The following is a 23355-nucleotide window of genomic DNA, read 5'->3' on the forward strand; positions in this document are numbered from 1 at the left end:
TCCTCCTTTGCATCTTGTAACTGCATCTGAGAGGCATAGAACTTAAGCTCCTGCTCCTCTGTTAATTTATTTCTGCTAAAAGTTCAGCATTTCCAGGAGAGGATCTCACTATAATGCCCAATCGCTTCCCCACTGCATTTGACCCAATAAAAATACTTTCAACAAATCTCACACTGTAATCCACTACTCACAAACCTACAACATAGCCTACTTCTCACTCATGGTAAAATTTTAATAGTTACTGAAAAAACTATATGTCCGTGTTACTATTTAAAGAACTAACAGTAGTGACCTTGAATTTCGCTGTCTAGTAAGAAAGCAACTACTTTTGTTATTACTACTAAACCACAACTAATACTAATACCACAAAAACTCCACACAATTTTTTATCTAAAACGAAAAATTCAAGCAACCACTGGAACACTCAATAAAATTAAACACAGAAAATGAAAGTTTTACTGAAATATTTCACTGAGAACAATAAGAAATGTCAGCCGAAAACTAACATACTAAATTTAATACTAAATTTAATAAATGACTTCAATGCACCAACAACTCTAAAAAAACACAGTGGGCAAAAGTTTCTGAAAGTTTATTAAACTCTTATTTCATGAGAAACAGCATGAGACATTGTTGGAAACTACTAAATTTAATAACTGAATAACTGTGCAAAACAACTTTGTCAGGACTTAGCTTTAGAGCCACTACATCTGCAACTGCACACCACGAAATGTCCATGTACAATTAATATTGATGTTCCTCATATGATCTAAAAATCTTTCTACTGATTCCCCTTGTTTTTTAATTATGTCATTTAACTGTTTGTGGTTACTGTTTAGATGTATTTTTCTTTCTATAACACTCTACTAACCCTACCCGTAAGTCCTCACAGGACTGAACATCTTGCGCCTTCTAACGCTTTGGACGAATGGAAGTGGTGAGGTATGTGTGTAAACACCCACTTCCTTAACGATACAACTTACTTGAGATGGTCAGCCGACTTTCTTTGCTGGGTAGCTTGCTGCTGTAACCTCCTATTCTCTTCGTCTCCGAAGTATATTTGCTAGGAACAGGAATTTTTCAAGACTCTTTATACTTGTAAAAAAGCAGACATATGCAGTATCTTTTGCTTCACTCAACAATGTATTTTCAAACATCAAAACTTTTACAAATCTCATTCTCCACATAAACAAACACTGTCAAGTAAGTCTCCTCGTGTATCCAAAGGTTAGAAACAAAGTTCGTTTACGCATAAGAGAAAGTTGGCTTAAAAACCAAGTCCATTCTCATCCTGACTCTGAATACACATCTTATCCTCTCCAAGTCCAGGATGAGCATTAATTAACAATATCTCAACTGTTATTTTTTTCACTACAATAGTCAAATTTATAAAACAGCACAGAATACATAAACACTCATTGTTCTTTCACTACAGCTTGCTTGGCGTGACCGGCAAACACTTGTCGATGCCGTTCGATTGCCACGTCTACAGTCATCTCACAATAAACTCCAAACCTGCACACACAGACAGGTGATGCACAGTAAATGGGGTTCCTTTCTTCCACTCACAACTAAAATATTGGGTATTCAAGATGGTGGAAGGCCGAGTGGTTCTAGAATTTACACAAAAATGCTCGAAGCACTGCAACCTTTTGCAGCCCATGCTAATTTTAAGCAAACTACTTGTAACAACTGCTTGTCATTCCAGTTCCCTAAATTTGTGGCTGTATGTAGATTATCAAAGAAAATAAAAATATGTTCTCCAGATATTTGGGCAACCAGTAAAAAAATGTATATGTCGTGTGACTAGGACCTCCCGTCAGGTAGACCGTTCGCCGGTTGCAAGTCTTTCGATTTGACGCCACTTCCGCGACTTGCACGTCGATGGGGATGAAATAATGATGCTTAGGACAACACAACACCTAGTCCCTGAGCGGAGAAAATCTCTGACCCAGCTGGGAATCGAATTCGGGGCCCTTAGGATTCACATTCTGTCGCGCTGACCACTCAGCTACCGGGGGGTGGACTGGGCAACCAATGAGTCAGTACTAGCGTGAAGCAGAGGTAGGGGTTACTAGGAGTTGACCTTTCCTTCTTTCCTGCTTTAACCATTCTACTGTCCTAAGTATCTCCACATTATGACCTCGAACCTGAGCTGCCTCATCCAGAAAATTCTAAATTGCTTCCTGGGTTGATAATTTTCCACTGAAAGACATTTTGCCCATCTACCACCTGAAGTGTGTGATGTACACTAGCAGAAAAGAAAGGAAGAGCAAACCCAACTGTACAGGTCCAATAAACTGCCTTTCTTGCCCTCCATTGATTTACCATTTCAGCCTGCAACATCTCTTCTTCTCACTTAAAACGTAAACATGTTGGGATGGATGGAGGGAGTGAGTGGCTGTTCTTGGAGGTGGGTGCAGAAATAGACAATGAAGGCAGCTAGATGTTGTCAAATTTTTTTATTGTTAACCATAAAAAACAGATGTAGGACAGCGTGCCCGCAGTAAGCAGATGACAGGTAACGAACATTTAACCCTGTACCCAGACGTGCCTCTGTAGATGTGCCAGTGTAAATGTTTCTCAAAGAGAGACCTGATAGTGAATGGTGTGGTGTTGCTGAATCAGGATGGAGTGACAGCATCCTGGGTTTGGATGGCTGGAGCAAGGCTGGCCGCTGGCCAGTGTAGCAGAAGATGGTGTTGATGACCAGGGTGATGAACCCCAGACTGACGGCTAGTGCCTGTTTCTTGCAGTGTTGGACCCCAGCAGCATGAAGCTGGGTGGATCAAAGTTTATACCTTGACTGTGAGGCAGCGATAGGATTCTGGCAGGTGGCCTTGCGGAGACAGTGACAGAATGAAGGCAACTGGATAGCAAGAGCATCAGGCAGTAGTTGTTGGTTCATGACCTGGCTTGAAACATTTCAGTGACTCTACAGAAGGGATCTACACATGACAGGTGTTGATGCTTAGCCCAACAATGCTGATGACCTCCTTGGCTGGTACGAGGGTATATATACAGCTGAAGTGGGTCTGTTAATGCAGAAGACAAATACTGCTGCATAAGTCAGTGCCATCAGAACTTCCTTAATGATGGTCATTGCCTGGAAAACCAGGTAGCTATTGAGGACTCCAATAGGATGGTGAAATGCTTCATTGGGTGGCTGCAATTCACACCCTGGACATGGCACGGAGCTTGTGTCTTGGCCTGGGTTATTAAACAGTGAAGTTCTTTGTCAACCCGTAGAACTTCCTCTTGTGTCATATAGAAGACATTTGAAATTAATACTGGTAGTATTTCTTGAATAAGTACATTGGCTTCAGTGTCTCACTTGCAAGTGATAGGTGGTATGAGAGTGTATTCACAAAACCATATAGTGTGGACAGTTACATGAGTACCATCCTCAGAGGGTATATAGGACCTCTTTAAGTTTGTGTAAAGTGATATGGTAATAAATAATTGCTCTGTGAGGCCTTGTAAATATTTTGTCCCTCTTTCAGACTCTTGCTTGCAATAAATAGTTTTTCTGAAATAGAATATTGACAGATATAAGTAATATTAGATTATGAGAGGCGTGTGCATCTTCTGTACAGATTTAGTGGCATTGATATTGGCTGAAGTTAATCTGGCAGTAGACCCCTTTTTATTTAATGGACTAGTCGTAACATACAGGAATTGTAGACTTTTATAACACCACATGTGTTTACTGTGATAGTTTACATCTGAAGGGCTCAACTTGTTGTTAAGATGTAAGAAAATCTGGTGAGAATAACAATGCAATCTTGAGATTCAACTTTGTGCCATACTTAAAACAAACACTGAGAGAAAAGTGATCAGAAGAATGACAAAGTTGAATCTAGGTAAAAGACAGCACTGTAGATAGGTACAAACATAGGCCACTATAGTGGTATTCAACAAATAAACAGCCAGAAAAATTTTACAACTTTTTGAGACTGAAATTTAATCATGATTGCAATAAGAAGCATTTTATCAGAATAGGCATGGTGGATACACCAAACTGCCTTCAGTGAAGAAGAAGAAGGATGATGGTAACATCATTTAAGTAACATTGGAACTGATATATGATGGAGTATTATTGTTGTGTTGTTGATGTGGTCTTCAGTCCAGAGATTGGTTTGAAGCAGCTCTCCATGCTAGTCTGTCCTGTGCAAGCTTCATCATCTCCCAGTACTTACAGCAATCTACATACTTCTGAATCTGTTTAATGCATTCATCTCTTGGTCTCCCTCTATGATTTTTACCCTCCACACTGCCCTCCAATACTAAATTGGTGATCCCTTGATGCCTCAGAATATGGCCTACCAACTTATCCCTTCTTCTAGTCAAGTTGTGCCACAAATTTCTCTTCTCCCCAATTCTATTCAATACCTCCTCATTAGTTATGTGATCTACCCATCTAATCTTCAGCATTCTTCTGTAGCACCACATTTCGAAAGCATCTATTCTCTTTGTGTCTAAACTATTTATTGTCCACGTTTCACTTCCATACATGGTGACACTCCATACAAATACTATCAAAAATGACTTCCTGACACTTAAATCTATACTCGATGTTAACAAATTTCTCTTCTTCAGAAACTCTTCCCTTGCCATTGCCAGTCTACATTTTATATCCTCTCTACTTTGACCATCATCATTTATTTTGCTCCCCAAATAGCAAAACTCCTTTACTACTTTAAGTGTCTCATTTCCTAATTCCCTCAGCATCACCCAATTTAATTTGACTACATTCCTTGAAAATAAATTATATTGTTACTGAAACCCAAAACAAAATAATGTATGGCACATACATCAACATTGGCAACAAGATGGCAACAAGAGTGTGAACAATGGAGGTCTGTATGAAGAAATGTCACATAAATTGTAGATTAAAGGAAGTAATTTCAATAAGTAAAAACATCTTGAATCATTTTGGGCAGTTTGGTTGTGCCTCTTTGTTGGAACCTATTGTCAGCCTGTATGACAGAGCTATCAACAGTGAAAGTGAAATAAGCAATTATGTTAATTACACTCATTAGTGATGTGAGTTTAGTGCTGGCTTCAGAAATAAAAAGTTTTGCAAGACTGTGTGAAATACACAGGTTACTGACTTCATGGTCACTCAAAATAACTGATAGACTGAAATTGAGGGATGATGGTTGTTTTGTCCTAGATCCTTGGTAAATCATTTGAGTATAATTCAGAAAATGAGCATAAATCCATTGTATGTAACCAGTGCACTCCAATTAGGTGAGTCATAATTGACTTTGTTTATATTCTGCTCATGTTCCTTGCAACAACAATTGGTGCTATAAAATCTACTGCATATCTAAAGAATTTCCTCACCAATTACCATATTTAAGGTAATGTAAAATGGGAGAAAGTAACATTTTTATGCATTGACTAAAGACATTTCAAAATTGCCACCTAAGAACCCTACCTGTATCAGCTTCTACACAACATGTATTTCTGTACTTGTGGTATTTATTTTAGGTTAAGTGTTTGGGTTGTATTCTGTAGTAGCATTATTTTATAATCAAGTGAATTGATCTTTTGTACATGCTATTAATTATTTCTATGTACTCTAGTATCTTAACTGGAGTGAAGTAGATTTCAAGAATTATTCATTTTCCTCATTTCATTCTTAGAAGAGATGGCGATAAAGGAAAGGGATCTACACCTACAGATAGCCCATCAAATACTCCAAAAAAAGTTTTAGCTAAGCTCAACAGTTTAAAAGTTGGACCATTTAAGAGCAACTCACAGTCTGAGGTATGATTGTTGGACTTTACAATGTCTGTTTCATTGTTTTTAGTGTAATGAACTCATAGTTTTATATATCTCATCAGGCAAGCTTTAGTGCTGATGATGGATGTCCAATACCTGAACCAGTGGATGGTGATATTCCAAAATGTGATTCCACCTACTCCATTGATATTCCCAATTCAGTAACCATGTGGGAGGCTGACCCACGACCAGAAAATGCGGCAGATGTAAGTCACACCTCATTGTAAAATCTGCATGTAGTACTAAGTATTTTTTTTACATTTTACTGTATTACTGGATTCTGCAGTAATTGTTTAGTAAGGTATTCCATTCATAAATGAAGTATGAGAAGTACACTCCTGGAAATTGAAATAAGAACACCGTGAATTCATTGTCCCAGGAAGGGGAAACTTTATTGACACATTCCTGGGGTCAGATACATCACATGATCACACTGACAGAATCACAGGCACATAGACACAGGCAACAGAGCATGCACAATGTCGGCACTAGTACAGTGTATATCCACCTTTCGCAGCAATGCAGGCTGCTATTCTCTCATGGAGACGGTCGTAGAGATGCTGGATGTAGTCCTGTGGAACGGCTTGCCATGCCATTTCCACCTGGCGCCTCAGTTGGACCAGCGTTCGTGCTGGACGTGCAGACCGCGTGAGACGACGCTTCATCCAGTCCCAAACAAGCTCAATGGGGGACAGATCCGGAGATCTTGCTGGCCAGGGTAGTTGACTTACACCTTCTAGAGCACGTTGGGTGGCACGGGATACATGCAGACGTGCATTGTCCTGTTGGAACAGCAAGTTCCCTTGCCGGTCTAGGAATGGTAGAACGATGGGTTCGATGACGGTTTGGATGTACCGTGCACTATTCAGTGTCCCCTCGACGATCACCAGTGGTGTACGACCAGTGTAGGAGATCGCTCCCCACACCATGATGCCGGGTGTTGGCCCTGTGTGCCTCGGTCGTATGCAGTCCTGATTGTGGTGCTCACCTGCACGGCACCAAACATGCATACGACCATCATTGGCACCAAGGCAGAAGCGACTCTCATCGCTGAAGACGACACGTCTCCATTCGTCCCTCCATTCACGCCTGTCGCAACACCACTGGAGGCGGGCTGCATGATGTTGGGGCGTGAGCGGAAGACGGCCTAACGGTGTGCGGGACCGTAGCCCAGCTTCATGGAGATGGTTGCGAATGGTCCTCGCCGATACCCCAGGAGCAACAGTGTCCCTAATTTGCTGGGAAGTGGCGGTGCGGTCCCCTACGGCACTGCGTAGGATCCTACGGTCTTGGCGTGCATCCGTGCGTCGCTGCAGTCCGGTCCCAGGTCGACGGGCACGTGCACCTTCCGCTGACCACTGGCGACAACATCGATGTACTGTGGAGACCTCACGCCCCACGTGTTGAGCAATTCGGCGGTACGTCCACCCGGCCTCCCGCATGCCCACTATACGCCCTCGCTCAAAGTCCGTCAACTGCACATACGGTTCACGTCCACACTGTCGCGGCATGCTACCAGTGTTAAAGACTGCGATGGAGCTCCGTATGCCACGGCAAACTGGCTGACACTGACGGCGGCGGTGCACGAATGCTGCGCAGCTAGCGCCATTCGACGGCCAACACCGCGGTTCCTGGTGTGTCCGCTGTGCCGTGCGTGTGATCATTGCTTGTACAGCCCTCTCGCAGTGTCCGGAGCAAGTATGGTGGGTCTGACACACCGGTGTCAATGTGTTCTTTTTTCCATTTCCAGGAGTGTATTAAAGTTCCATAGTCTATTTTTTCATTGCTGTTCAACTTACATGGTCTTGCAATTTACAAGGTCTTTTTTGCTTTTTTGTTTTCCAAACTATTGCTTTAAATTACGTTAATGAAGAGGGGGAAAATTAAGGTCTAACCTACAAATTCATGATGAAGCATGCAATTCTGTGAATAGAAATAACTATGTAGTAATTGAAAGAAGATTTAAGTGTAAGAATAAGAAATTAGCCAGTAGAAATGTGTTTCAATAATCAAGGATAGGTAAACAAAAATGGGAATAGGGACCAACTTTGAAATTTCATCAACTTTGAAATTTATCGTTTGTCTTCAAATCTATATGCAGAAATGCCACTGTTTTTATCAGTTGACGATGATTGATGATGGTGATGATACTGAGTTGATTAATATTAATCAGGATGCTGAAGAAAGATTTTCCTGTTTTTTTTTTTTTTTTTAATTTTTAATTTTATTCAGTTAGTTTTTTAGATGATTCAGTTAAGAAATGGAAAACTTGAGCATGCAGAGTTATGAAGCTACACTTTTTCTCTTTACTGACAATAAAACCCTGAAAACTTCTAAATATGTAGTCACCTACTCAGCACATATCAAGCCAGAAATTTTATTAGATCAAAATTGTGTTTGAATATGTTATCCTTCAATCTTTTCCACTTTTGTTCAGCCTGAAGTTTTATAGATAGCTTTCGAGCAGACTGCAGTGTGATTAACAACTAGTCTTCATCTTTTTTGCCTCCTACTTTCTATATAGACTTGACATCATAGAAAAAGTAAATATCTGGCACATAATGTTACACACAATTGCAGTAAGAATTTTGGAACAAATTTGCTAACTTTAAAGTTACAAGAAGTCTGAGATTACAGTGTAAAAAAGATGTAATAAAATTTAATAAAACAGTGGCTATGTTTTCATTTTTGCTGGTAATAAAACATGGAAAAAACAACAAGTTAGAAAAGTAGAATCCTATAAATGAAATACTGAGTTAAGGAATGTATGAGACTAGACTGCATAAAAAACTGCAAAGACTGAAACAGAAGGCAAACCTGCATTATAGTTGATAATAGTGTAAATTGTAGCAAATAATGGTCTCAACTCACTATGTGGTTGGAGGACTATTGTATGAGATAATGCCTGAGCAGCAACCTAATGGAAGAAAAAGTGTGTGACAACCAAGGGAAAGGTGGCAATGAATTAGTAGTTCATAATCAGCAAACGTAAGCCATCTCTTGTTGCAGGTGTGTGTGTGTGTGTGTGTGGGGGGGGGGGGGGGGGGGGGGGGCAAGCAAGTGCCTTGCTTATAAAATACAGTGTGTGACCTCACCACAGACTATCAGCCAACTCGTCTGAGTGGTGGCACAATATAGGAGCATTGTCTTAGGTGGGTCATTGCCTGGCTCCTGCAGGTGACCATAACACGCTGTACTTATGAATTTGTGCATATAATCCTATGCTTGGGATTCAAACAGTGGAAAATCAAGGATGGAATGTAACAATATGAGAGAAGCAAAGTTGCTACTCACCATTCAGCGGAGATGCTGAGCGAAGATAGGCACAATAAAAAGATTCACACAATCATAGCTTTCGGCCATTAAGGTCTTTGTCGGCAGCAGACACACATATACACACGCGCGCACACACACACACACACACACACACTCATGCAAGTGCAACTTGCACACGAATCTGCAGTCTAAGAGAGCTGAGGATTCATTGGATACAAACAAAATATCTTCAGGTGTAGCCAGCACATGAATACAGAAACTTAACTGTGGACCAGGAGCAGACTATGAAATTTACTTCAGTTTTGATAATAATGTTGGATGAGAGCATTTAAAATGTTACATAGATGAATACAGTATTCCAAAATTCATTAGATAGAGTCATCACAAATGAACTCCTGGCATTGATTTAGGTTACCATTGGATACTTCTGTCACCCAGTTGATTCATTTTGTATTCTCAGTACCAGTCACTCCATTTACAGAGCTGTTGAGCAGAATGTGGTAATCTTTTTTGGTAGCTTTTCTGAACTGCATGACAACAGCTCAGCCACATTTCAGGCTTGTGACTTGCATTTGAGGTTCCTCTTCTCACTTGACCAGCCCATTCACTAGATGTATTGTTTTGGTGTTTTGTTGGTTCTCAACCCCGTTTTTGATTTTCATCTCAAACTAATGTAACGCAGTTGCAAGCTTGGATAGACTCTTTCTGGAATGAAATTCCCAGCTTGCTTTCAAAGACTACATGAGTTGAAGACATGTTTTTACCACAGTTGTGCAATTTTCACAAACAATAGAGCATACGAACATGTGAAATAACTGTATTAATTCAGAAATCAAATGAGGCTTTTGGTATGATATTCATACAAGTCATAATGTGCAAATTTTCTACATGCCTATAGCAGTTGTCGTTGTTGTTTTTGGTAGTGGTAGTAGTACTATTGTTATTACTAGTGCTATTGATATTATTAATTTTCATTCTTTTTTGACAGTACTACCAATTCACTTTGTTTGCCATGTCCTTGAATGAAATGGAGGAAGGAATGAGGGAGAAACTGTGTCCCACTGACTGCAGGTAAGAAATGATATCATTCATGATCTTTCATTCAAGCAGATATTTTTCTCACCTAATGATCCATTAATAATGTATTGACACTATTTTGTAAACACTATGATAGTAATGGCACTAAACAGTGAGGTGGACTCTAAAACTGAGAGCAGCATTGTACTTACACTGATATTTAGTTGCTACAGCATTTGCTGTGAATTATATGTGAAGCATTCACAGAAACCACTTGCATCTAAAGTACGTGACATGTCTGTACATATAATCAGTGATAGTGTGTAGGTCTGATGTTCATTGTAAATAGACTACAGAATGTAATATGAGAGTAACATATAGTCCAGTCCAAATTTCTCAGTTCAATAATACGTAACTTTAAAAAAAAAAAAATTGCCATGTATTCATTACTGAAACATATTTTCCCACATCTGAGCATACTTTTCATTGTACATGCTTATAGAGGTTTGAAAGTACAGATTGTTTTAAAAATGTTAATATAGTCAACAGAATGATTGATAATGTGATACTGTAATAATGAGAGATACATATGCTTTTGTGTATTTGCTTAAATTTACGGTTAAATGTGATAGTAGTTTAAATAACAATAAAGTACCTAAAATAATAAACCTGTGCAGTGGATCAATCTACACCAACCACAACAGATTCTTCTTGCACCGGAAGACAAAATTTGGTGGCAATTTTGGAAGAATATGTGGTTAGCACACTACTGCCATTCATAAGTGTCACATTTCAAAATCATGTAGGTTCTTGTTTGGAGTACCTTACAGTATGGATAAAACAGGGATGGTCAGTGAAAATTAAACTTTAGATCTGCACATCAGTAACTAGTCTCACCAGTGACTAAATCATTTATAATTAAAATAATATCCAAAATGAATGTACAGTCAAATAAGTATGTCATTTACCAGAGAAAGTTGAGGAAAAAACCACAAATGCTAATTTTTAGAACCATAGTTCCTTCATCTGTAAGAGAGACAGGAAAGAGTTGAAGGGAAATGAATTGTGTTCCAAATAGAAAATAAAATATTTGAAAAGCACCAGTTTGCTTTTGTTCCATGAACAATGGGCCTTGCCATGTCGGGTTGCCTTGCGTGCCTCAATGATACAGATAGCCATACCTTAGGTGCAACCTCAGTAAAGGGGTATCCATTGAGAGACCAGACAAATATTTTATTCTTGAAGATGGGCAGCAGCCTTTTCAGTAGTTGCAGAGAACAGGGTCTTCACTGATCTGGCCTTGTAACATCAGCCAAAATGGCCTTACTGTGGCGGTACTGTGAATGACTGAAAGCAGGGGAAAACCACAGCAATAGCATGCAGCTCTACTGTATGGTTAAATGGTGATGACATTCTCTTGGGTAAAAAATTCTGGAGGTAAAATCGTCCCCCATTTGGATCTCTGGGCAGGGACTACAGGAGGATGTCATCATCAGTAGACTATGAACTGTAGCATGGAATGTTAGATTCCTTAATTGGATAGGTAATGTAGAAAATCTGAAAGGGGAAATGGATATATTGAAGTTAGATATGGTGGGAATTTGTGAAGTTTGGTGGCAGGAGGAAAAGAACTTCTGGTCAGGTGAGTACAGGTATGGAGTATGGAGTGGGGGGAAGAAATGAAATAGGAAGCAACCTGTTAAAATTTTGTTCAGAGCATAATTTTATCATTGTTAATACTTGGTATAAGAATCATGAAAGAAGGTTGTAGATGTGGAAGAGGCCTGGGGACACTGGAAGGTTTCAGATTGATCATATAATGGTAATACAGGGATTCTGGAACCAACTGTAAGATGTTCAGGGGCAGATGTGGACTCTAACCACAATTTATTGTTTATAAACTATAGATTAAAACTGAAGCAATTGCAAAAAGTTATGAAATTATGGAGATGGGACCTGGATAAGTTAAAAGAACAAGAGGTCACTGAGAATTTCATAGGAAATATTAGGCAAGGAGTGAATCAAAGAGGGGAAAGGAATACAGCAGTAGATGAATGGGTTGCTGTGAGAGGTGAAAAATGAAGGCAGCAGAGGATTAAGTAAGTTAAAAGACAAGACCTATTAGAAATCCTTGGATATCACAGGAGGTACTGTATTTAATTGATGGAAGAAGAAAATGTAAAAGTGCAGCAAGTGGAGCAGGCTAAAGAGAATGAAAAGTCTAAAAAGTGAGATTAACAGGAAGTTCACAGTGGTTAAGTAGGAATTAGGTAGAGGACAAATGTAATATAAGATACCATGTGTAGGAGAATTAAAGAGGCCTTTGGAGGAAAGATAACCAGCTGATTGAATATCAAGAGCTTGATGGAAAACAAGTACCAAGTAAAGAAGGGAAAGCTGAAAGGTGGCAGGAATGTAGAGATGGGCTAAGCAAACAAAATGTACTTGAAGGTAATATTGTAGAAAAGGAAGAGTACGTAGATGAGTATGAAATGGGAAATATGATACTGTGAGAAGAATTTGACAGGGCTCTGAAAGACCTAAGCCAGGGTCTGATGTCTCATCGACATTGAGGTCATTAGAATCAAGAGTACAAGCTTGGATTGTTTTTAGGATGAGGACAGAAATTGTGTGTGCCATTTCAAAGGAACCATCACAGTGTTTTCTCGGACCATGCATGGAAATCGTGGAAAACCTGAATCTGGATGATCAGATGTGGATTTGAATGTTCGTCTTACTGAATGTTTGTCCAGTGTGCTAACAGTTTTGCAACATCACTTGGAAGTGAGCAGGAAAGCTACATTAGCAGATGAATCAATTGGACATATAGTGCACACTGTCCTGCATTTACAGAAACAGTGAGCTGGTGTATAAGTACATGATGAAAGGCCCGCAGGATGCCGTAAAATTAAGATTTATATTAATAAAAATAAAAAATAAAAAATAATTGAAACATCGCTTATCCAGAGGGTTGACAAAGACATTAATTATGAAGTGTGGTAAGGTGCAGACAAATGAAAACATTTTCTCATTCAATTGGTTGTACAGTTTTTTGTTTTAGACAGACACAGTCTAACTCTCTCATATGTAGAAGGACGATGAGGATGTGCGATTTTAGAGATGAAGTATTGTGATCTCGATGTATTATACATGTGAATGAATAATACAGTGTTAAAGAACCATATCAAGCATTTTTGTTATTGAAGTAAGTGAAGAGGAAAATTACAGGAAGAGGATTTTTGTGACTATGATAAGTCCCGTTGTCCCCGGAGTCCTCCGCAGCCTGCAGTTTCAACAAAAATGTAAGGAAGTCTGATGTCCAAAAGAATACCAATAAGCACAGAACATTTTAACAATGCAATCATATATAATTTAATTCCTTTAAAATTTTTATTTTTTTATATTATACTGGGCAGACATAACTGGTTAGCGGAATCAGTAGATTTGTAACTGTGCGTTATACATGGATTCTTGGGAAGAGATACTGTTTTATAAATATATTTGTGCTTTATTTGAGAAGGTGGATAAATCCAGACATCTTTTTTACTTGATTACAATATACAGGATACATTTATGATCTATAGAATCACAGGGTTGGTAAACTAAAGGGCCCTTCTAAAAGTGCAGCTTTTTTAAATCATGTGGTATATTCTTGTTTGTGCACATTGTTTAGTATCATTTCCATTCATGTAAATATTTTGATTGTTGCTTTGGTCTAAATTTCTCACATTTCTTCATTGTGTGTCTAACCATGGAGCTGTTTACTGTTCTACAATGGGTGCTAATAGTAGAAATATTATATGAGAACAGGAAAGTCATGCAGAAACCGTGACATGTCTTCGTATGGTTCTAGGGTGCAATGCAACAACTGTGAGATGTCTTCATATGATTCTAGTGTGCAATGAAACATCAGATGAATCATAAACATGCAGACTTATTGTAAAGTTAGATGAAACAAGTTAAAGAGTGAATATTAAGAATTCTGGATACCCTCATTCTGGCCAATCTGTGCTTGCAGTGGTTTGTGAAAGTGTGGCTATTAGTGAAGTCGATTCTTTGCCTTTCTCAAAAATTGGGTGTAGGATTTTTTTCAGCAATATACTTTCCACTGTGATCTTCATTACCACTCTTACATAATGTAATTAACACAGCAGCTGAAAGAAGCTAATCATGAGGAAAAGATTTATTGACTGGTTCCTGAGAAGACAGCAAGAAGATGGTGGTTTTGCAAGGAACATGATCTTTAGAGACTGAGCAACACTTTGAATTGAATGGCTTTGTGAATAAAAAGAACTGGTGTATCTGAGAATCAAAAAATCCTAGTTGATTCAAGACTTGCGAATTCATCCACAGCATCCGATGGTTTGATGTGTCTACTATGTAGGCGTTATAATCAGCCCATATTTTGTTGAAGGTGAGACAGGACAAGTTGTGGCAGTTAATGGAATCTGATACTGTGTATTGATAAGAAGTTTTTGTGCCTTCATTTCAGTGGAATGAATGTTCAAATGTTGTGGTTTCAGCAGGATTGAGCCACCTGTTCACATTTCCCACAAAACAATTGAGTTGCTCTGTGAATGGTTTCAGATCATGTCATGTACCATCAGTGGTCACTAAAGTCACGTGACTTACCCCTTGCTATTTTTGTCTGTTTGGGGATTATCTTAAATCATTGGTGTAAGTCAATACACCATGATAAAGCAAGTGGAGTCTGGCATGCTAGTTCAGTAGTGGAGGTCATATGTCAGACATCATTTTCCTTACCTGATATGGGAAGGTGTGTATATATTTTGGTAATTTGTTTTGAAACAATAAAATTCATAATTTGATAGGTCAAAACAGGAGCACTTGTAGAAGGGTTCTATGTGTATTTATTTATATATTGCAATCTCTTTAATGTATAATGTGAAGTTAACAGAAAAAGAGAAACTGAGAAGGTATGAGAAAGTACCAGTCCAAATGAAAAATACCTGATATCTGCTTCCTCCTGCTCTCTCTCTATCCATCTCCACCTTCCCCATTTCTGTGTCCATTTCCTCCCCCGTTCTGTTTCCATTTCCTCCCCCTCTCAATGTCCATTTCCTCCCCCTCTCCTCTTCTCTTTGACCTTGAGCCTCATTTATTGTAACTGCAAACAAAACCTTGAATGGGAGCTTAAGTCGCGTAAAATGAGTAACTATATCTTTTGGGATGATTTAGGGTGGCCAGACATCCTTTTTTTTGTTGTTGTGTGTCCAGTTGTCCCAAGAAACCTTTAATGAGATACCAAATGCCCCATTTTTCTGTAGACCCTTACTTTAACTTTTTCATTTAGTTCTCTGTTTTTTTTTTTTTTGTTTTTTTTTTTTTTTTTTTTTTTTTTAATGTCAATTTTGTCACATGTTTTTGACATTTTCTTACTGAGAGCCAGGTGCAACTTGAATGTTGAAGAGAATGCAGATGCTAGCTGCAACATTTCAGGTGTTAAGTTTTCTTGGCTCCTGGCCCGTAACAAGAGCAGAGTGGGAAAGTATACATTGACAGTAGAGGTATGGAGAAAAGACTTTCCACTGCCTTGCTCAGTGTTGACAACTCTGGTGTGAGCTTTGTAATGATCATTTTTCTGTGTAGAAATGACATATGGAAATAATGAAGTTTTGTGAAAGCTCATTATTAGGACATTAATGTTCAAATGTTGTGCTTATCTGTAGTAACAAATATGAATTAGCTACACATCGTTAGATCTTATGGACTGGCAGTAGCTGCAGATTGCTTGGTGTTCATATTTCTACTGAAAGTACAATAAAAAGTAGTGAACAGCTTTTAACAGTGAGGGCACAATGAGCTTCTGCGAGTGAGTTCTATTGTTTACTTTCACTTTGTTCAAGACACATGTGCATGTTAATATGGGGAAAAGAAAATGTACTTTCTCCAAAACTCTTAAAGGTAGGGTTTGAACGCTATTAGGGATTGCTGCTTAACATAGAGCTTACCCACTGAGTTGCAGATAGGGATAACAAAAAGACTGCTATACATTTAGCTTCGGGCCAAAGCCATCTTCAGAAAAGAAAATGCACATCCATTCATACAAGCAAGCACACTTCACAAACACGTGACTTACATCTCTGGCAGCTCAGACCGGAATGCATCTGACATGTAAAATGAAATTAGTAGTATGGAGTAGTGGAGTGGGGCGGGGATTGGTTGGGTGTTTTCGGGGAAGGAGACCAGACAGCGAGGTCATCGGTCTCATCGGATTAGGGAAGTACGGGGAAGGAAGTCGGCCGTGCCCTTTGAAAGGAACCATCCCGGCATTTGCCTGGAGCGATTTAGGGAAATCACGGAAAACCTAAATCAGGATGGCCGGACGCGGGATTGAACCGTCGTCCTCCTGAATGCGAGTCCAGTGTTTAACCACTGCGCCACCTCGCCCGGTCGTGAGGCGGGGAATGGGGAGGGATAGCAAGGTATGGGTGAGGGGAGAGAAGAGTGCTCTCAGGCAGAGTGTACAAGGACTAAATGGAGGCATCGCAAGATTGCTGGCAATGCAGGTGGCTGCAAGGCGTGGAGGGGGGAGGTAGTGGAAAAGAACAGGAACAGCAGTCTTGTCATGTCATCATCTAGTCACCACACACTTTGCCTGGCAGTGCTCTTCTCTCCTTCTACCCAAACCCTGCTGTCCTTCCCGCTTCCCTGCCCCACTCGAGATTACTGATTTCATTCGATGTGGCAATTGTGTGTGAGATGTCCGTACTTATATGAATACGTGTGTGTTTTCTTTTCTGAAGAAGGCTATGGCCAGAAGCTAAATGTGTAACAGTCATTTCGTTGTACCTGTCTGCAACTTAGTGTTTCATTTTTATAGAGAGTAGCAATCTATCCTTTTACTAATATTATTGATATTCCAACCTGGAGTTTCCATTGCTTAAAGTAGAGTTTCCTTTCTTGGAGCAAAACACAACATCTATGAATGTAGTATGTACTTTGTCATTCAGTTTTCATCATTCAACATGGACATGCCAGTATAACACAACACATTAAGAAGAAGAAGAAGAAGCACATGTTGGCAATTTCCTTGAGAACTTTCAGTAATATAATTGTCCTTCGTATGTACCAATCAACTACAAACTGAGAAAAATAAACACATTACTGCTGAAGAAGGGCTGTTTGTGTTTCATTCTGCAAAACATCATTCATTCCATTCAATGGGCTGCACAGCTCTTTTCATCAGAACATTTTGAGGAGAAAGTCACTTGTTGCAGAACAAAGTGTGAGTCAATTGTAGTGAATGTTTTATTGCCATATGCAATACAGGAAGTGCAATCAGAACTTAGAGATGCTAATTATGTGTCTGTGGTAGCTGATGCATGAAATCATGAAAGCTTAAAATTAGCCCCAATTGTAGTTAGATATTTCATTCCTTCCAAAGCTATTCAGTACAAAATAAACATTGGTGGAGAAACAGAAGAACCATTAGCTAGTTTTGTCCTAGGCATCTTATGAAAGCATAATTTAGTTGACAACATCATTGCGTTTCGTGCAGATAACTGCAACACTAATTTTGGTGGGTACAAGAGGGCTGGGACAAACAATTTTTATTCAGAATAGTGTGCTGTAAATGAGCATTCAAGGCATTGGTTGTGGAACCCATGTGGTACACAGTGGTGTACAGACAAGTGCACCCATTCCTCCTATGGATATAGAACCTGTGGTAAATAAAATACTTCAATATATTTAATATGTATACTGTGCATTTGGAAGAAGTGAAATCATTTTGTGATTTTGTTGCTACTGAATATGAGGAGATTCTGGGCAGTGTTAAAAGAACTAGATGGTTGTAATTGCTGCCAGGAGTTACAAGACTTATTGATACATATGAATCTCTAAAGTATTGTTTCATGTCTTAAGATTGATGCCCTACATAGCTAAAACAGTTTTTTGAGAGCCCCTTTTTTGGCTTCATTTACACAAACCCAATGAAAATATTTTCAAATTCAGTCCAAAAGTTGGATATAACCAAAACTTCTACTACTGAATTAGCTGAGGAACTAAAATTTCTTAAATAAAAAAATCAATAACAGAAAATGTAGTAAGTTTCAACTTAGTTGTTTATTCAGTGTTAATTAACTTAGAAAATGAAGGTGATTTTACTCATTTGAAATATAAAACTGATACAGATTTTTTTCTATGACACTTTTGTAAACTATATAGAAAAGTGCATTTCTCCTTATAAGCCCTGAAATCATTTAACTGCATAACATTGAAAAATACTGCATCCTGGAATGAGTTTTTAAAAACTCTGAAAATTCCTGAGACAATGGATCCAGGTTCAGTGATTCAGGTTAATAATGACTTGTTTGGTGAGTTAGGACATATGAGCAAAACTGTTTCTACAAAACTTGAAGACTGGGGGAAAATAATGTGGATACTGATAAGGGAGGGTGAGAGGTATTACACATACTTAAAAATGTAGACATTTTATATATAAATATGGAGGTGTTTGTGGGTTTTGCTCTTGGTGTACCAGACAGAAATCCTATTGTGGAGAGAGTTGTTTCAATTGTTAACACCCTTTGAATTGATGAAAAAATCATTATACTACTGAAACTGTTGAAGGAATTGCAATTGTTAAGACTCATTTTCAATACCTTAGCTGTAAGGAATTCTACAATCTGCTATTAAGCAATCCAGTGTTAAAATAAATATCTGTTTGCATGTCTAAATCTTAGTATTCTTTTGTCTCATTGTAGCTGTGCTGACATGTATGAAGTATATTTTCTTGGTAACTAGTGTCCTGATTTGTCCCATTTTTTTTTCATTTCTGTTTTTCAGAAATGTTCTTTTTTATATTAAAATTTGGTTACCCTAAGATAACTAGTATATGGGGTATGATTGAGACTTCTGCAGCTGCCAGATCTGTTTTGATAGAGGTTTGATGATAGTATTTCACATAGTTAATTTGTGAATGAGTAGGATTACAAAGTTTTGGATGATTCAGATTCTTTAATAGTATTTTAATCATAAGCTAATAAGCCATAAATACAACTTAGCTGTTTGCTATTAAAACTGCCTGTGAGGAGGACAGTAAAACAGAACATTGTTGTGTATATGTTATTTGTGTAAAGTTATATACAAGGAGAAAGAAGATATATGGGAGAAGAAATGTGTTTAGTAGTTTAAATACCATGCTGTTATAACCAAAACTGATTGTGGGAAAGAAAACAAAACTGCACATTTCCACAGCACAGCACTACATTTTCTTTCTCACAGTTAGTTTTAACAAAAATCCTGTACATTGCTGTTTAAAAAAATACATTGATAAGCCAAACAGTGTGTCCACTGCCCACCATGACACTGGATGCTGTCTGGTGGTACTGTGGGCATGTGACACAGTAACAAAAGTATTTAGGTGGAGCAGACATGGACACTAGTGAAGATATGAGCCACAAATTGGGTGTCAATTGATGTAAGCAACTTTGACAAAGGACAGATGATTATTATGTAGAGCATGTGAACAAATATCTAAAAAATGGCAAAACTGGTTGAGTGTTCACATGTTATTGTCGTGAGTATCTATGGAAAGAGGGAGAAGGACAGTGAAACTATCTGTAGGCAGTAAATGTTTGAATGTCCACAACTCTTCACTACAGAATGTGGGATTTGAAGGACTGTCTGCTCTGTAAAGTAGGATAGATGATGATCTGTGGCGTCTCTGCTTAAAGAGCACAGTGCGTGTGCACGCACCGTGTTTCGGAACACACAGTTCATCATATGTTGTTGAACATGGAGCTCTGCAGCAGAACACTCCTACACAATCACATGTTGATGCAATGGTGTCATCAATTATGATTGCAATGGCCATGGGACCATCAGGATTTAACCGTCGATCAATGGAAACATGTCGGCTCTTTGGGTGAATCACATTTTTGCTACATAGTTTGATGGTCGCCTCCACAAATGCCATCATTGAGGTGAATGATGGCTCAAAATGCAGATGCAGCATGATGGGAGCAGTATTATGCTATGGGAGACCTTCTCCTGCACTTGAGTGGGATCTGCGGTAGTAATTGAAGACACTCGTGACAGCTGCTGACCACCTGCATTGCTTCATGCTTGATGTCTTCCCTGATGGAGATGTCATCTTTCAGCAGTAAAACTGTCCATGTTTTGGAGCCAAAATTGTGCTGTAGAGGTTTCAGGAGCATTGTAGTGAACTCATGTTGATGTCTTGGTGACCAAACTTGCCTGATGTAAATCCTATGGAACCCAACTGGGTCGCTGTTGGGCCATCACCACGTATGCAAATCAGCGGCCCCTTATTTATGCAAAATACATGACCTGTGCATAGACATCTAATGCCACATACCTCCGCATACCTACCAACAAACTGTCAGATCCCTGGTTTGCAGAATCTGTGATGTATTTTGTTCCAAAGATGGAAAAAAGCTATTGATCAAGTGGTCATAATGGTTTGGCTCAGCATTGTATATACCTGTGTTTATCTGAATGTTTATTAGAATATTGTGTAAAAACTTGATGTATATGTGTCAAGAATGTTTTGAACTTTGTGAGATTATTGTTAAGTGTTTCCCACTTATACATTATATACATATTTATATATTATATATATTTAAAAAATATGTAGCCTTGTCCATCTGATTGTGCAAAAATCTGAAGTAAGTCAGTGAAGAACTTTTTGAGATTACTGGTGACAATATTTACCTTTTATATTATGTACATATATTTATAAACCATATACAGAGTGAATTACCTAAAAGTCATGCCACAGATATTGTGGAAATGGGTATTGCCACAGATATTGTGGAAATGGGTATTGCGGAAATGATGTGCAGTTTTCACCAAATGGATGGGTTATCAGGGGCTCATATTGTTAGCCAATAAACAGATTGTAACAACACTTGAAAAGTGTATTTTTTGTGCTAACATATTCTTTGTAAATGTAACAACACTTATTGACATTAACAAAGTAAAAGTAGGATAAATTAGAATGTCAGTGTTGTTTGTTGCAGGGTTCTAGTGAGAGTGACTATGAGACAATGTTGTTTGAAGAGTTTTCACACTGGCACTTGTTTGTGCTACTCAACATGTATAGTTGTTAGGTATGATACGTGTATGTTTGCTTACAGTGTGACTGTGTGTTCCTTGAGTGCACTGCAACTTGCTGGTCAGTTAGTGTGTTACGTTCCAAGCAGTAGGTCATGGATGGACAATGGGCTTTATCGATGTAGCAAAAGTTGACACGCTCATGGTGTATGGAGAGGGTAGAGAGAATGCAGTTCGTTCTTGTACGATGTGTACAGCAAGATATTCCAATAGATGTCAACCATCTTGGCAATAATTTATCAAGCTCTTCAACCTTGTATGTGAAAGTGGTAGTTTAATACCTAGACAATGTAACTGAAGGAAACAACTGATGACAGAAGATGGGGAAGTTAATGCTGTTGCAGTTGATCCACATGTTAGTTCCTGTGCAATCCAATGAGGAGGTGCCATGAGTCAGGCAGGTGTCCTACATATTCTTCATCAACATAGATTCCAACGATACCGTGTCTCTCTCCATCAAGAGCCACCTGGAAACAATAATGAGAATCATGTTAACTTCTGTGCATGGGCATTAAGACAAGATACTCCAGATGTATCATGTATCTCGTTTAGTGATGAAGCCACATTTTCCAGTCATGATCAGGTAAATGGTTGAAAGATGCACTATTGATCTGTTTACAATCCCAGTTGGTTTCTTCAGGAAGAACGTCAGTGTACATGGTGTGTAGAAATGTGGTGTGGGATAGTGAACTGTTAGCTTGTAGGCCTGTATTTCATAGATGGAATACTGAACATGCACAAGTATCACAGCATCCTAAAAAACCATCTTCCACAGCTGATTGTAGACATTTCTCTGCAGACTAGTAGAAACCTTTGATGATAACATGATGGCTGTCCAGCCCATAGTGCATTAAGTACTACAGCTTGTCAACACAAATTGTTTTCAGATTGTTGGACTGGAAGCAGAATACATGTACCTTGGACAGCCCATTCCCTGGACTTGACAGCTGTAGACTTTTCTGTGGGGAAAACTGAAAGATACTGTGTACAAGGACATACCAACTACACCTGATGATATGCAACGACATACTACTGCAGTGTGCTTGGACATCTGTGCTGAAATACTAGCACATGTACAGCAGTCATTCCATGTTAGACTGGAAGTGTGTATTGCCACTGCCAGTAGTCATTTTGAACACAACCTGTGCTGGTCAGTTGTCTTGTTACCAGTCAGATTCCTCATAACTAGTGTATGCACTTGTGTTGCTCTTTAGTGTGTGCTACCACAGGTATAGTACAAGTGTCAATGTGGGAACTTTTCAAAATACTGTATCTCATAAATGACTCACAGTAGAATCCTGCAACAAACACCAGTAACATTGTAATTTAACCTGCCTTTAACAATGACTGCTATTTACTATAAAGAAGACACATCAAGGTGCTGCAAACAGGCATGATTAAAAGACACTCTTGACACTCACATATAGCTTTTGGCCACAGCATTCGTCAGTAAACACACACACACACACACACACACACACACACACACACACACACACACACACACACAAGCAAGCAAGCACACCTCATGCACGCAGCTGCCCTCAGACAGAAAGCAACATCATGTAGGATACAAGCAGCAATCTGGAATCAAATGCAGAATTGAAAAACAGCTAAGTGATTGATTAAACAATATCAAGGGACATTAGTGTACTTGTGGGTAGAGAGACAAACACTGTTTGGTGGAGTGTACAGGGACTAGACTGCCAACGGCACAGCGTCAGGAGATTCTGGGACCGGGAGGTGAGGAAAAAAGGAACAAAAAAAGGAGAGGCGTGGGGAAAGATGGGCAGATGCATTGGCAGAGGGCTGCAAATAAACAGGTTGGGAGACAAGGATAGGGAAGAGATGGTAGGACACTGGGGTTGGAAAATGTTGGGTGGAGGGTATGGGGAAAGTATGTTACTGTAAGTCGAGACCGGGATAATTACGAGAGTGGAGAATGTGTTGTAAGAATAACTCCCATCTGTGCAGTTCAGAAAAGCTGGTGGTGGAGGGAAGGATCCAGCTGGCTCGGCTAGTGAAGCAGCCATTGATGTCAAGTGTGTTCTGTTCAGCTGCATGTTGTGACACAAGGTGGTCTACTTTGTTCTGGGCCACAGTTTGGCAGTGGCTGTACATCCTGGTGGACAGCTGGTTAGTATTCACACAAATATAAAGACTGGTAAT

General features: G+C 39.1%; 1 protein-coding gene across 1 annotated transcript in view; it reads left to right on the top strand.

Annotated features, from left to right (window-relative positions):
• Positions 1-23355, top strand: part of LOC126173816 (oxysterol-binding protein-related protein 1-like) — a 419616-nt gene that overhangs the window by 375601 nt on the left and 20660 nt on the right. Inside the window, exons 20-22 of the mRNA XM_049920986.1 lie at positions 5652-5775; positions 5853-5996; positions 10055-10137. Of these exons, the coding sequence (XP_049776943.1) occupies positions 5652-5775; positions 5853-5996; positions 10055-10137 (351 nt within the window). The remainder of the gene's footprint in view (positions 1-5651; positions 5776-5852; positions 5997-10054; positions 10138-23355) is intronic.

The sequence above is a fragment of the Schistocerca cancellata genome, chromosome 1, assembly GCF_023864275.1.
Source record: "Schistocerca cancellata isolate TAMUIC-IGC-003103 chromosome 1, iqSchCanc2.1, whole genome shotgun sequence".
NCBI classification, from domain to species: Eukaryota; Metazoa; Arthropoda; class Insecta; order Orthoptera; family Acrididae; genus Schistocerca; species Schistocerca cancellata.